At 38.0% G+C, this 16,351-nt stretch overlaps 1 protein-coding gene across 1 annotated transcript in view; it reads right to left on the bottom strand.

Annotated features, from left to right (window-relative positions):
* The window catches only part of STK3 (serine/threonine kinase 3), a gene marked incomplete at both ends in the record, with an annotated part of 147,876 nt that overhangs the window by 52,320 nt on the left and 79,205 nt on the right, over positions 1–16,351 (bottom strand). The window contains 2 exon segments of the mRNA XM_079533394.1: positions 11,877–12,002; positions 14,888–15,025. Coding sequence (XP_079389520.1) covers positions 11,877–12,002; positions 14,888–15,025 — 264 coding nt within the window.

Genomic DNA, 16,351 nt, shown 5'->3' with positions numbered 1-16,351 from the left:
CATTTTGTTTGGTTGGTCTGTAATAGATCATCACCAAGGGTATCACCCTCAACTAAATAACACGTTTTGCATCTAGTATCTTGACAATACTGTTTTGACAGAACATCATGAAGAGGGGCAATCCAAAGCACAAATACAGGTTGGGTGGAGAATGGCTTGAGAGCAATCCCAAGGAGATGGATCTGGGAGTGCTGGTTGATGGAAGACTCAACATGAGCTGTCAGTGTGTGCTCGCAGTCCAGAAAGCCAATCATATCCTGGGTTGTATCAAGAGAGATGTGACCAGCAGGTCAACAGAGGTGATTCTGCCCCTCTACTCTGCTCTCATGAGACCACACCTGAAGTACTGTGTCCAGTTCTTGGGCCCCCAACATGAGAAGGACATGGAGCTGTTGGAGCAGGTGCAGAGGAGGGCCACAAAGATGATCAGAGGGCTGCAGCATCTCCCCTACAGGGATAGGCTGAGAGAGCTGGGGCTCTTCAGCCTCGAGAAGAGAAGGCTCCGGAGGAACCTTATAACAGCCTTCCAGTACCCGAGGGGAGTCTACAGGAAAGTTGAGGAGGGACTTTTTGGAAGGGCACGTGGTGATAGGACAGGGGGAAATTGTTTTAAACTGGAAGAGGGCAGATTTAGGCTAGAGATTAGGAAGAAATTCTGTACTGTGAGGGTGATGAGACACTGGAACAGGTTGCCCAGCAAAGTGGTGAATGCTTGCTCCTGAAAGCATTCAAAACCAGGCTGGATGGGCTGCAAGCAACCTGGTCTAATGGGAGGTGTCCCTGCCTATAGCAGGGGGTTGGAACTAGATAATCTTAAATGTCCCTTCCAGCCCATTCTATGATTCTATGATTTTGAATCAATGTGCCAGGAATGTAAAACAGAGAAATAATGACAATCCAGTTAATTAATTATGAGCTTTATATGTAATACCAATACTTGAAAATACTATTGGGAAATGCCACTCATTTTTGCAGTTTGATTTCAATGATATGCACAATAGCACAGCACTTCATGAATGTATAGAAGCATTTTCTACATGAGTACATTTTTAATGTTCCTGTCACTGATTAAACAAGAAATAATACCCACCATTGTGAAGACACCGTATGCCAAATTTTAAAATTTTACATACAGATACTACTTTCACTAATTTTATAAACTTCCAAGTCCAACTGAAAACAGTCATATATGAGTATGTATACATATTTTTTTCTCTTCTGTAAAAGAACTTCAACTACATCCTGATACAAAATATCTCTGGTTAGGAAAATCTTCCAGCTACACAGTTCACATCACAAAAGTATAACGTTATGTGCCAATTACAAGTAACGTGCCTGTTGTTACACAGAACATTAAAACAAAATTTCACCCACAAGCTAATTTTTCCTTTTGCTCAAATCTGTGTTGTTTTAATATAGTTCATATTTTAACTATGGAGAAACCTGTAAGGAGTGCAAAAAGAAAGAACTCCAGTTACTCAACTCTCCAGTTCTGGCCATTTTTATTTCTTACTCAACTAGCTCTTTTCCTTTCCTGTTATTCCCTGATATGGCAGACAACTTGCCTGCAGCACAAATCTAATTGCAAGAACCAGGTACACTGTGTGAGCGCCTGTTTCACAAATGAGTGGTCAAAGTAGGTATGAAGAACCACATTTAGTAAGAGTACCAATAGACCACCTCCCGCGAATAGTTCTCCTATATCTTGGCCCAGAGGCACAAAAACAGATCTCACTTTGATTCAGAATCTAGCCAACAACACAGTATGCTGAAACCAGGATACAGAGCAGATTTGAATAAACTGTCGAATGTCAAAAGAATCGTAGTTTTCCACGTTATACTTTGTAAAAATGTTGAAGTTCTTAAATTTTATTTCTAAGCTGCATGCTAAAACACTCTGTGAAGTGCCATACCCTTAAAAACTTACGAAACTCCTAAAGAAAGACAGTTTATAGATACAGCACCAGATAACTGTGCCTGTAATAAATAGCAATATTTTAGTAGTGCTCCTCCTGGTGGCAACTTTGATTTTTTTTTTTTTTTAAACCCTGAACATTCATGCTTATCTCATTCCTTTCTATATGTTTCCCTTCCCAAAAGGGTATTGGAAAGACAAAGTATTTTCTTCTAATATTCCCTCTCTCCCTTTTTTTGCACTGTACTTCAGAAGTGCCTAAAGCATTTATTGATAAGTGCTTCTTTCAGTATTGCTACACAATGGAAAACCAAGTCAGGATATACTGCTTTTTATCTTAATAAACATTAAACAAAGCGCCTCTAATACGCAGAGGAACAGCTGAGATTAAAACAGAGTTAACATCTGATGTATGCGTTTACTTGAGTAATATTAATACCCGTATATTCATATTAGTAAAGTTGAAAGCAGAAATGAAAGACATTTTCCTGAAGCTTAAATTCTATTTTTTTTAGAAGCGGGAAGAAAGAAAAAAAGGAAGTGATGACCACCAATATGAGCAAGTATAAAATGGATTCATAAGTGACCATTTTCATGTCTTCTCCTTCATCAAAAATTCTAATTTTTTTTTTTTTTTTTTTTTTTTTTTTTTTTTAAGTTCCCAAGCCAAATCAAGCATCTGGATTCTTTGAAGGAATAACATTTCATTTTCTAACCTAGAGTGACAGAAGACTTTGTCTTAGTACTATCTTTCAGCATAGAGAACAGCTGTCACCCAGTACCTAGAAATCTGAGGATGACAAAAGCCAACCTCAACACCAAAAGAACTGTCCCCAAAAGGGATGCATGCAAAAATTCTGATCTTGTTTTCTCTAAATTAGAAATGAGCTACTGAAGGAGAGCAGTATAAGCTTTTTCAGAGCCTGTGTACGTCTTAAAATAATCAAAGTTGTAGATTAAATCAGGTTGCTTCCAGAATTGTCCTTCCAGTATTGCTCACAAATATTATACTAATACTACAGCAGATCATACTGGACCTGAAAAAGTAACAGGATACTTTTATAAAGTTACGTAAGTGCGTGTTTACATGACAGATGAAAGTGATTCCTTAGAACAAATTATGATTCATTCTTTACAGTTCATAAATATTGATGTCAAATTTCTGATTTCTTATTAAAATGGTAAACTTCCTGATTAAATAAAAGCAAATATAATATTCATTTTAATTACCAAAGAATATAAAGTATTAAAGCTGAAGTGACATGTTCTCGTACTGCTTATGAAAACAGATCCAAGAATCAAGAAATAAGAACAGCTAACTATGACTTTAAACTATCTGCCATTTTCATGTGCACAACTAGTATCAGACTTGTATTTGCTAGAGGTTTCTGATACACGTGGGCAAGACGGCTAACATCTCTTAAAGGCTAAGGAAATTTCAGTCAGCCACAGAAATTCTGAACAACATTATATCCCAAAGTTAGAACTTGGTTTCAAACTAAAAGAGGAGAGGTTTAGATTGGATATAAGGAAGAAGTTTTTTATTATAACGGTACTGAAGTACTGAAACAGGTTGCCCAGGGAGGTGATGGATGCCCTATCCCTGGAGACATGCAAGGACAGGCTGGATGCAACCTGATCAAGCTGTAGGTGTCACTGTTCACTGCAGAGGAGTTGAAAGGAACCATTCAAGGGCATCTGGTCCAACTCCAACAATTCTATGATTCCCTAAGAATATGTAGAAGATTGCCAACGCCTTACGTGGAAGGTTGCCAACACCTTGCCACCCTATGTGATTAATTCTCCTCCATCTACCAAAGCAAGTTAGAAAACTAACAAAGCAAATTCTTAAAGCATGAGGATGTAATCATGGAGACTCCATTGCTAGAATAAGAAAATCAACAAGTCTTCCCTGGTAACAGCATGCAAGACTTCACAAAACGCTTGTTACACAGAACATACTGACACACAAGAAAAGTTTTCAGCTGAGGTGAGCTTGTTTGTCATATATGAATATACATTAGGATATAATCAAATGAAATGAGATGATAAAGATTTATGGAATTTTTCAGTTGTATTTTTAAGATTCATAGGGAAAAAGTGGATGAAGACTAGCAAAGAAAGACAAACGACAAGAAAATATGGCAACTTCCCCCTGAAATCTCTATCTGTGGTTTGTGTGAATTAAAAAAACACTAGATGGCACCAAAGACAGCGATTAGTCTGTAATACATTAAAGGAAGATTTACATGCTGGCAAAATTTAGCATCCCGTAAAATAACTTCATTTACTATTAACACTTCATCATCACCCTTGAGAAACGTGCTTGTAGTCACAGCTATCTTTTTATAAAAGCACTGTAGTAGCTACATAAACACATAATACATTTTGGTGAAGAACAAGGATTTTTAAAAGTTCCTAACACCTACAAAGCCCAACTACAACCTGAGTACATGCTCAGTACTGAGCACACATTGAAGTTTAAAGGCATCAACAAAACACACCAAGATAATTTTCAGCACGCACTGAAATTCCAGCAATTCCAAGAGTCCTATATACGAAGACTAAGTCATTACACAACATTTAAGAATTTTTTCTACATATGTTTAATTGCTACACCTATGAACAGTGAGTTGCTCACACGTTCTGGGTCTAAATTGCTGTGGATTTGAACAACATGTTTATGCTCTTCAGGTAGATATATTTCACAAAACATAGCAATCTATATGTTTCTTACTTCCACAACACTTAAAGGACTGCAGTCAAAATCCATTAGTACATGTGACAAACGTCCTTTGACTTAAAAAACGCCATGAGATCAGAAAGTTTTATTGCTGTTCATCATGCAGAACTACATAGATAAATAGATATATACAAACATACATGAAAGGCACATTAAAATAAACATAAAAACCTCCAAAAATACAGACTAGTGTACCAGATTTAAAAGACAGATTAACTCAAATGACTCAACAGGTCCTTTAAAACAGTGCAAATATTATTAACATAAAGGAACATTTATAGCAATTGTTTCTTAATATCCTGAAAGACAGAAGATACCTTCCTATATACAATTAACTAAAAGAGCTTTTGAGTGAATGAATAAGCCTAAAGACAGGAATAACTGATAACTGACAGTTGTCCAAGCTGCTGATTGTTGACAGCTCATAGTTGTCTAAGAAAAAACAGAAGTGGATACAGAAGTAGTAATTACTCGTTTCAGTACCCTAAAATAATTAAGCATTCCTTACATAATAGAGGCATTAAAATGTAGAAGAAAACATAAAGGACGAGTTGCTTCTTAGCTCATTCCTTTAAAGAGACACAGAAATAAATATTTAGACATGTTTCCTGCGAGCTGCCAGGCAACGAGTCACTTCGCATTCCCCTAATACAGCTGCCCAACCTCAGACTCAAATTCACATCACACTTCAAAAACTGCACAAGAGAAGAGATTGGTCATGTTTAGCAATGCCTAAGCTAACATTTAAACTTTGATATTGGGATTAACCTCCTGTAGAATAAACCACTTGCAATTTTTGCTTAATTAAAAAAATCTGTACAATTACCTCAGCACCTATCAAAACATGTCAGTTTGTCAGAAAGCATTCTCATCACACAAGCAGCTCTTGTAATAGGCATAAAATCAATTCAGAGCGCACTATCTGTAATGATATTATATATCTGCTGGAAGGATACAGAAATGAAGACTGTATTTAACGTGGCCATTTATTTACAGCCATATAATGAAGTTTAGAAGGGCAAAAGTTATTTACGTTACGATTGACAACTTCCTGTGCTACAAAAGATTCACAGAACATTTTAAAAATAAAAAATAGGAGGCAGCTTTAGAGATGGGGCTCTTCCTCACCTGAACGATAATGATCCAAAATTGATCCTGAAAACTAAATACATAGCAGTGAAATCTTGGCATCTGCCTCAATTCTTCAAAAACGCCCACTACTTTCCATTCCACTTTCCACTATGTACATCACTTATAACCCAAGTGTCCATTACCATACAGACATGACCCGAAGAGGGAATTAAATATACATATTCAAATACAGCCAGTCAGGGTCAAATCCTGTTTCCTAACAAAAAGAGCATTACGCTTGGAACACTCACACCTTTTTTCCTGACAGCTCCCAGCACACGTAACAGTGAGTAATTAGCATGACCGCTCCAGCTTTACATAGGAAATTCTTGGGGTTTTAGAGCAATAAATTCAAGCCCCAGACAGGTTAACTCAAACCATTCTTTTTCAACAGTATATGAACTCAAATCACTGCCCATGAGAGACCTTTAACATTGATGGACTGTCTGCTTACCATTAACACCAATACTTGCTCTTGCTGCTAGGTGTTACTAAATACACACTTCTCAGGCCCGAGACTGCTTTCACTTCTATGATTAAAGCTTCACAGCAACATCACTGAGACCAATCCACTTTTAAGGTACCATTTTGCAGAATTTGTATGCTGTGTACCTGTTATATTCTGACCGAACAGTGACTCCAATTCCATATACAATCTGGAAATCAAGCATCATTTCAAATTGAAGATTTCAGGGTTTTGTTTCATTGTTTGTTTTTGTTTGTTTGTTTTCCTTAAACAAACACAAAAGTGCTAATGCTTTCATTTTATCCTTCAGTTTATTCTGCTTTGCTCTAAGAACGTCTGGGTCCATTCACCAATCTCTGCCTAGGACGATTTACAAACTGAAATCTGCACTGCACAGAATTTCATTTAATTCTGGCCTCAGTCACACCTATGTGTTGCTCCAGTCTTCTAGGATCAATGCACTGCACTGTGAACACGTGAATAGCATGCAGTCAAGACACACAGTACAGAAAACTTCTCAAATTATATAAATTGTAAACAGTTCGTGCTGCTCTGCATGTTTTGTGCTTTTAGCTGACTAGAAATTTGAGCAATTGCAAGTGAAAAAGATGTTGGTGTAATCTCTCAACCAATGTGGAATATCTTACAGTGTAGTACTGAACTGAAAGCCAGTGGCAAGATATGAAAAACCACTGTCACAATTGAATTATTATTGAAATCATCTTTTAACTCATCGGATTGAGCCCTGCCTTGAAAGTCTTCGGGGATGGGGCATCTACCGCCTCTCTGGGCAAGTTGGTCCATTGCCTCACCACCCTCAATGCAAAAGACTTTTTCCTTATATCTAACCTAAATCTACCGTCCTTGAGCTTAAAACCATTTCCCCCTTGCTCTATCACAACATAAAATCATAGAATCATTGAGGTTGGAAAAGAGCTCTAAGATCATTCAGTTCAACCACCCACCTACCACCAGTATTTCCCACTAACCCCCCCCTTTCCCTCAGTACAGCATTTAAATGGTTCTTGAGCACCTCCAGGGACAGTGACTCCACCACCTCTCTGGGCAGCCTCTGGCCAGTGCCTGAACGCTCTTTCAGAGAAGTTTTTCCTAACATCCAACCTGAAATAGAGCCTGCTAAAAGAGTCTTCCCCCTTCTTTTCTATAGCTCCCCTTTAGATACTGAAAGGCTGCTATCAGGTCAACTTGGAGTCTTCTTTAGGCTGAACAGCCGCAGCGGTCTCAGCCTGTCCTCACAGAAGAAACATTCCATCACTTGGATATTATTGTGGCCCTCCTCTGAACATGCTCCAACAAGTCTATGTCTTCCCTGTACTATCCGCAGGTCATTGCACAATATGGATTTCTGACAAACTATACTTTTCAACACTTTTCATCACTTCACTCTCAGTATTCTCCATTTCAGTCACTTACAACTCCACTTTTCTCTATTGAAGGGAAGCATTTCCCAACTTTTTTTTCCACTTCTGGATTGCCAAGATATAGAGGAATATGTTTAGTGATAGCAAAGATCACACCTAATATCAAATATATAAATAATTTTAACAAAAATAAAATTACATCCCAATCATAACTTTATAGTTATTTTTGAGAAATATAAAAGCATATGAAAGCAGAAAAATAAAAATGTACATAACTCAAAGGCATAAAAGAATATAAACCAAAATCTTTTTAAAAAATTTAACATATAAAAACAAATGTCCTATTTTGCTTAACCTTTTGGTAAAAGTAAACTTTTTAAAACGAACTATGTATGAACTATGAACTATTCAATGTAAATCTTACTATAAAATTGCTTTAACATCCTTTTCTTAATTACACAGTACTTTTCGCAATAGCAAATAGCTACTGGTAGGCATGGTAGCTTTGATATATCTGCCAAAGATAGTGGTGAAAAATGCACAGAACCTCTCCACAATAACTAAACCCTAGGAATAGTGAAATTTATTTATCCATGGTTAAGAAGAAGAAGAAAAAAATTACCACAGAGACCTGCGCCATAGGCCGCTCTGTGGGCAGTAACAGTTACTACTTTCTTTTTGTTTGCCCCACCTACAAATGCATCTCCTTGTTACAGTTGGTGCTTCTCTACAACTGGAACCTCCCCATCCAAGCTGGAAGAGAAGACCTACTCCTCCCCCTATTAGATTTTGCAAGAATGACACAAACTAACCTTAAAGAAGTATCCATTTTCTCCGCCACATGCAATGCTGGCCTTCGCTGGGCAACTACACATTTAAACTCACAATGACAGTACCATGGTAATACAAACACATCCTCTGAATTCAGGCAGCTTCAATAGCACACATAGGGCAGCAGCAAATGCAAGACAGCCTGATTTGCCTTAGTTCACAATGGATCTGACTACAGACTATTGGTATCCTGGACTTGACCACTCCAATGTGTTTCTTTACAATAAAGTCGCACGTTTCATTTCTCCACTGCCTTCCTTTTCTGACCTAAACTCATTAATACCCTTTTGTGCTCTTCTCCCATACTGTCCTGAGAAGCCAAGTTAATCTCAGATTGGTTTTTTCCATTCTTTACTCATTAAGTGCAGTAACAAGTTAGAGCGGGTCACTCTTCACAGGTCCCCTACTAATAGTGGCAGGGCAAGTGGAAGAAAAAAAAAATCAAAAAGGAGCAAAGCATGCTAGTGCCAGAGCTTTCCAAGCTGATTAATCAGTCTCTCTCCTGGTGCCTGCCTACTATCCATCCCACTCTTCTGCCTTAGACTTAAAACCAGTTTAAGACCACAGAATCACAGAATGGCCAGGGTTGGAAGGGATCTCAAGGATCATGAATCTCCAACCCCCTGCCACATGCAGGACCACCAACCTCCCCATTTAACACTAGACCAAGCTGCCCAGGGCCCCATCCAACCTGGCCTTGAACACCTCCAGGGATGGAACATCCACAACCTCTCTGGGCAGCCTGTTCCTTACCCCTCTCATAGTAAAGAACTTCCCCCTGACACCCAATCTATATCTTCTTCAACTTAAAACCACTGCATGATATTCATGCATGAGTGTATGACTACTGTCACTACTGCTCTCACATTCATGAGGAACAATCGTACTTCAGATACTTTCAGATTTGAACATCTCTCTTGTATAGTAACAAGTAGATTTTTGCTATCTTTTTAACTCATATCCTACCATTTGGTTGAAGTACAGAAGTAAATTGTAAAACTAATATCTAGTGCAACAGTAACACAAGTAACAGACTGCTGCTTCAGTCCTGTATTTGAGGTTCCCTTATGCATTAAATAGGGAAGAAAAAAAACAATTATGCAATCTTAAATTCTGATATTTATACCCATGCAAGAAGCATGAAGAGTTGCTAAATCCTTCTTCCACTGAAGAGAATCAAACTTGGGCTGTATCTTCCGCACAGTATGGGAGAACTGGCTGTACACCTCATGCTGAGCTGGTAGGGATTGTCTCATCCCCTGATTCCCCATCTGAACCTCAGCCTACATAATCAGAAGCCATACCTAATTTTGGGCTAATGGAAAAAGCATCAACAATGCCTAAATGTTTGAGTTCTACAATCTGTAAGGCAACAGTAGGGAGAAAAGCTGCTAGTAAATATATTAAATTTTAACATCTGTAATATCAGATCAGCCTCTTCAGATGCCAACTATTCTATATATTAAGTAATGAACATCAACTCTGCATGTAAAGTCACACATCACATAGGTAGCATTTCATAATGTAAAACAATAATCCACAAATCCACAACCTTCCACATCTGATGTACTACTGGTTAAGGAAATACTATCCAGCGTAAAGCAACTTTATAAATAAAGACAAGCTATCAATATTCTTAGAACATACCCCTAAAGCAGAAAAAAAGAAAGACCACAGTGTATGCCATCATCCAAAACACAGAATTTGCTTGGTAAGTATTCCTACTTAAAGATTATCACCTAATGCTCCATAATACACAAAGCTTATAGGATTTGGGATAGGGCAGCCTGCCCTGCTGTCTTTTGTTGGCTGAGATCCTTAAGACTTCCACTGGTATTCCATCTTTTCTGTATACTATTTCTGAAGAAACCTGGCTCTCATTGTACATGTGTCAATATGATCTTTTGAAGAACACTGTGCTGCACTGCACATTACTGCCCTAATAAATATAGGTTATTCTAAAATTAATGTCTCCTATATATTCCAATGGAGACTACAAATGGTATATAGAGCACGATAACACTATTTATAGAGCAAATCTCAGCTACAAAAACTATTTTTCAATGCAGTCACCATCATTAGCTATGCATTTTGGCCAGTAATTAACAAGAGCCCGCATGATACGCTCATAAATATCTGCACGGCCATACAGAACGTGGCTTGTATTTCATGCTGATGTCACCACTGCTGAAATGCAGTACCCAATGCCTCACTGCGCTCATATCCACTGTTTGGGTTCCATAAACATTCAGCAAATATCGATGAACATCAGTGGGTGCCATTTTTTCCACACGGAGGAATTCAGTTACACTCCGTAGGCTCACACACATCTTCATGTCAGATACCAGTTTGTCAGACTGCCCCTGTGCTGTCATCTGTCACACGGCAACAAAATGCAATGGAATATTGGTAGGAAGGTTCAACTTCTACTGCCATGATGGTAACACCCACCAACAATGTTGCAGGCCAGCATAATAAGATATGTTACTTTGGGGCCTTACTTTTGGAACAGCCCTTGTAAATAAATGTCTAAGCTGCGAGATGTCAAAACTCAGGTGTGAGGGCCATGGCAACATAATGAGCGTTTATCTTTGCTTGCCTAACAGATATCCCATGCCCAATTTGCACTGAACTGGCCTTCCACCATTGAACCTTGAGTCCAACTCTGCTTTGCTCTGCCTTTTACACAGTGCTCTCACACAGCTTCCATGTCCCTGGGTGAAATCTGAAGCCACAGCAAACACAACAGCTAATGTCATTGGCCAACGCTAAACAGGAGGCATTACCTCCTTCAGAAGAACCTTTCTTCAGAACAGCCCTCATAAATAAATTAGAGTAATAATGCTAGGAACAGTGACTTATTTCTACCATTGCCAAATAATTATAATACAATTTCTCATATGATCTATTTCCCACCCTAAATGTGTGTTAATATCATAAATGAGGGAATTAAAAGCTGTCATCATTTCTACTTCATATATGCACAACTGAACACTAATTGTGCTGCATAAGTAACTACTTTGTGTATAACTCTATTAAAAAAGCTAAGCGATCTGAACTTGTGAAAATTTTAGTACTTTTCTAGAAGCCCATGTCTGAAAATGAGACCACAACAATATTCACCTTTTTTTAATGCTACTCAAAACAGCTGAACTTTACATGGTTTCTTTACCCACCTCCTGAAACTTACTACGGCACTGCGTGAAACAGTACTCAAAGCTGGCTCATACAGCATTACTCACAGAAGCATTACTCATTATGAATAAGGGACAAACAACTTGAACCTCACAGGCTAAAGAAGCGGTAGGAAAAGAAAAGTATTTGAAGATGTGAGGACGGGAAACTGTGAAAAAGAACAGTAACTAATCTACAAAATAAGAATAGTACTAGGGAAAAAAAAATACAGACCGAATTTTCCTCCTCTTCTTCTAGTTCTCTCTGCTGCTCCTCGTGTCTCTTTGCCTTTATCTCCATAGCTTCAGTGATAAGGTCCCTTAAAATTGAAACTGGCTTGGCATTCTTGATAAATGTATGCTAGGGAAAAAAAAAAAAAAAGATTCAATGACAATTACAATAGATATGGTTCAGATATAACTGCAAGCATTATTCAATACCGACGACTGCAGTGATAAATGGTACTTCACATCACACAGTAATTCAAATCTAAAACATGGTAATTTTCAACTACTTCATAACTAAGATTTCACTTCTATTTACCCACTCTATGCTGGTATGGCCCTATAATATAAGGACATGAAAATATTAGGAGCATCCAAACAAGGGCTACGAAAATGGTGAAGTATTTAGAAGGCGAGATGTATGAGGAGCGCTGAGGCCGCTGTGTTTGTGCAGAGCAGAGGAGCTGAGGGGAGGCCCGATGGCGGCTGTAGCTTCCCGCAGGGAGCGGAGGGGCAGCGCTGAGCTCTGCTCCGTGTGACAGCGACAGGGCCCGAGGGAACGGCATGGAGCTGCGTCAGGGGAGGGGCGGGTGGCGGTCAGGGACAGGGGCTGCAGCGGAGGGCGGCGGGCACGGAACGGGCTGCACGGGGCAGTGGGCACCACCCCAAGCTGACAGAGTTCACAGAGGGTCTGGACAGCACTCTTGGACATGGGGTTGGAATTTTGGGTGATCCTGTGTGGAGCCAGAAGTTGGACTCAACGATTCTTCAGGGGACCTTTCCAGCTTATTCTACATGACTATGATTTTTATTAGAAAAAAATAAACAAATGAAACAAAACATAAAGCAGCAAGACTTGGGAAATGTAACTACAAAACAAGTGCTTTATAGTTAGGGACATAATTGTCCCAAGGAAATGTGCATTAAGTAGTAAATAAATAGAGTGGTGATTGTCTGACATAGAAAAACAAACTTTTTCAGATATTCAGTTACAGTATTTAATTAATCTTAACAAGCTGACAGCATAAATTAGTGGCTATAAGTGGAGCAAGTATGGCTGTTGCTTACTTCAACAGAGCTGTACTTGAATATGTCATAAAACATTTCTCCACCTAGGAGGGTGAAATGTGGAGCAAGCGAAAAAAAGAAAATACATTACTTTTAGCAGGAAGAATAATTTTAATTCAAAGCCATTTAAAGCATTAGCTCCTCCTTGAAGACAACCTGTGGATGATACCATTTACATTCCTTTTACTCTCTAATAACCCCCTACTGTTATAAAAATTCTTGTCTTGCATTATCATATGAAAGTACAACTGAGTAAAAAATGTAGCTCTCAGCACTTCAGAAACATTATTACTGATTAAAATACTGTTCCATGAAGAACAAAATTGATAAATCCTACTGTTCTCCTTTGCCTATTACCTATCCTGTCCCTTGATATATGAATTCAATTACCCTTCTTTCCCCTCCGTAACTGTTCCTCACAAGTGGTATTTTCATTCCCACTTGTACTCCTCCAGCATACCTATGGCACCTCCTGCTCCACTACACATGTTCCAACTGGCAAAAAGGCAACAGATATAACTAAAGGATGCAGTAGTTGGTCTTCTGGCCACACACAGGGAACATGTAACACTGAAGGTTTTTTGTTACTTGTATGCATTAATACGAGTCTCTTTTAACCAGATGCAGTTATTAGTTAGCATACAAATTTCTGATCTTGAAGGTCTCAAGTAATGATACAGTCATCAAACTAAAACCCTGAATTTCAACTTTTACTTCCCTTCTATTTTACTTTCCATGAGAAGTAAAATAATTAATACCATTCAATATTAATTTTATAATTTATTATTGAAAACTATTTTGAAAGTTATTCTTGTGTTTTTTTGTAAATTTACAACGAGCATGCTTCTACCTTAAGACAGAATAAAGGTATCACAATTCTCTTAGAGCAAGAATTTCAGAAGATCAGATTCTTATGTAGATTGATGAAATGAAAATTAAGAACAATATTTACCAGTAGCAGTGAAAAGAATACAAGAATACCACATTATCTAAAAGCTTACTTAATTTTTTGCTTCTTGTTAGCAAAGAATGCTTATTTCTGGGAAATTTTAGATTCCACTTCAATCATCAAGGAACCTACTACAGATATTCTTTTTTTTTTTTTTTTCTTTCAACTGCCTTTCTTCTAGAACATAAAGGTAAACATGATTTCCTTTGGTTATTTGAAGGTTGACTATGACAGTATTGAAGTGGATAACAAAACTAAAGGAGCAAACAAAACTAAAGGAGCATACTTTCTTCACGTTTTCCCTTTTTACTGTGCACCAAAACATGTAGTCCTCATAAAATTTTGTTGGTTTCACAATACTACACCTTCCTTGACAGATGAGTCCCTCCTGTTTGGTTTTTGTAGTTCTTCAAAATTTCTCTGCTTTATTTGTATCCAAAGTACCAAAATATTAAATAGTTCTTAGTACCAAATGTTAAATTTCCAAGCAACATACAGGTTAGTTCACTGAGTGACCTAAAGCCTGGTGCATCGGTTCACACTGCCAACCGTGGTTGTAATGTAGAAGTGCTCAGTTGGGGTAACAGCCCAAGAACAGCCTCTTTATCCTGTCCATTCATATCAGATCCTTCTAGGACACAGAACAACCTGTCTTGTTTAATTTGGCATGACCAAAAGGGCAGATTAAGTATACTCCACGGGTGGTCCCTACCGAAGGGTTCCTTTACATAACACTGGCCTAAACACTATGATCTACTGAAGGCCTCTAATTACCAAATGAGAACCCATTTTTAATACTAAGAACCAGCTCTAACCTTCAAAAGACGAAATAATTGTTTAGAAATAACAAAGAAGGAACAAAACAGTGCTGGAGATACAGATGGTGATAGAGGAAAGAGTTCAAAATGGAAAAGAAATAAGGCAAGAGATGTGCTCTTAAATTTTCACAACCATTCTGGTATGAGACTGGTTGAGAAAGCCATTTCCTCTGAAACTTGACTGACCTGCAGCAGCTGTGTTGCTGTAGCTCTTTGTTCAGGATTTTTCACTAAGCACTTCTTCACGAAATCTGTGAATTCATCAGACCAGAGCTCCGGCTTCCGAAAGGTTGGAGGGGGATTTGTAGGAATCATAAAAATAGCCTAGATAAAAAGCAAGAACAACAGAAAGGTCAAACAAAACACATCATCACAGCACTGAATTCAAGGAAATAAATTGCTTTATCCACCTTTCTTATCAAGTTAGGAATCTGGAAGACAAATTTTAAATAGGGTAGGATTTCCACTCAGACTGAGATTCAGGAAGTAAATCCATCTGCTACTAATGTAGCTACTTCCCATCAGATTTTCTCTATTTCAACTGTATCCCATTGAGCACATCACTCTCTACATTATCTATTACTGTTCATCGGTCTCAGGATAATTTTTTCTTTCAGAAATTCTTGGTAATGGTACTGCTTCTTCAAACAGACCCAGAAAAGGCTCTATGAGAAGCTAAGTTCACCTTTTCATCTCTTAGCTGCATTTAGTCTTATAGGAGAGCTGCTCAGGAGAGTCGGTGAGCCTATTACTTGCTGCTGCATGCTTTACTCAGCTGTATTTTTGAAACTTGCTTTTCTTAATTTTTTTTTTAAACAAATGATAAAAGAGCTAAAAGATGACAAAACCAATCAAGTATCTTGCCTATTAGTAAAACGAATTCACTTAAAATTAAAAAGGAAGCATTTTACCTATATGTAAAAAAAATTCCAGACTGTTGAGAACTATAAAGAGTTTCTTCCACTACGAAAAAGATTCACACTACACTCAAAAAAAGTACCTACTTGAGGCTCTGTAAATTGCGCTATTTCTTCTACGCTTTTTACCAGACTTTCTAATTACAGATTTAAGAGGTAAGAAGCAAAGAAAGAAAGAAAAAAAAAAAAAAAGAAGAGAGAGAGAAGATAAGCAGTGTGATTCTGAGAGACCACTGTAAAATAACTGGTAATTTTGAACTTCCACACATAATACCAAATGTATACAGCTTCACTTCTGAAGCAACAAACTATTCAAACTACCCAGATTTAGTGACAGAAAATATATTTCTCCTCCTTCCCTCCCCCCCCCCCCCCCCCCCCCAGAACTAGTTTAATTACAACCTCTGAAATGAAAAGAAGTGAACATTATGTAAGCTTGCAATCCTTCATTTGTTTCTCTCTACAAGCACAGACAGATCTACGTGCTCAGAAAAGGGGGAAGAAGGTGAAACATGCACGCCATGCATGTTACTTAGCAAAGTTGTGGTACTGGAAGCTTCAGACTGTGCCTGAAGAACAGAGCAAAAGGAAGAAAAAACTTGCAAAGATTTTACCCATAACTTCTTGAGAAGCTCGACTGCCCTTCAAAGCCTGTTTAACTTGTACAAAATCCTCATTCTAAATTCTTTCCCATATGCTGAAGAAAAGCAAAAAACATTGCTGAATAATATAA

This window comes from Tetrao urogallus (assembly GCF_951394365.1).
Source record: "Tetrao urogallus genome assembly, chromosome: 3".
Taxonomy (NCBI): domain Eukaryota; kingdom Metazoa; phylum Chordata; class Aves; order Galliformes; family Phasianidae; genus Tetrao; species Tetrao urogallus.
Note: the sequence above shows the minus strand (reverse complement) of the source record. Positions and strands in the feature narration are given on the sequence as shown.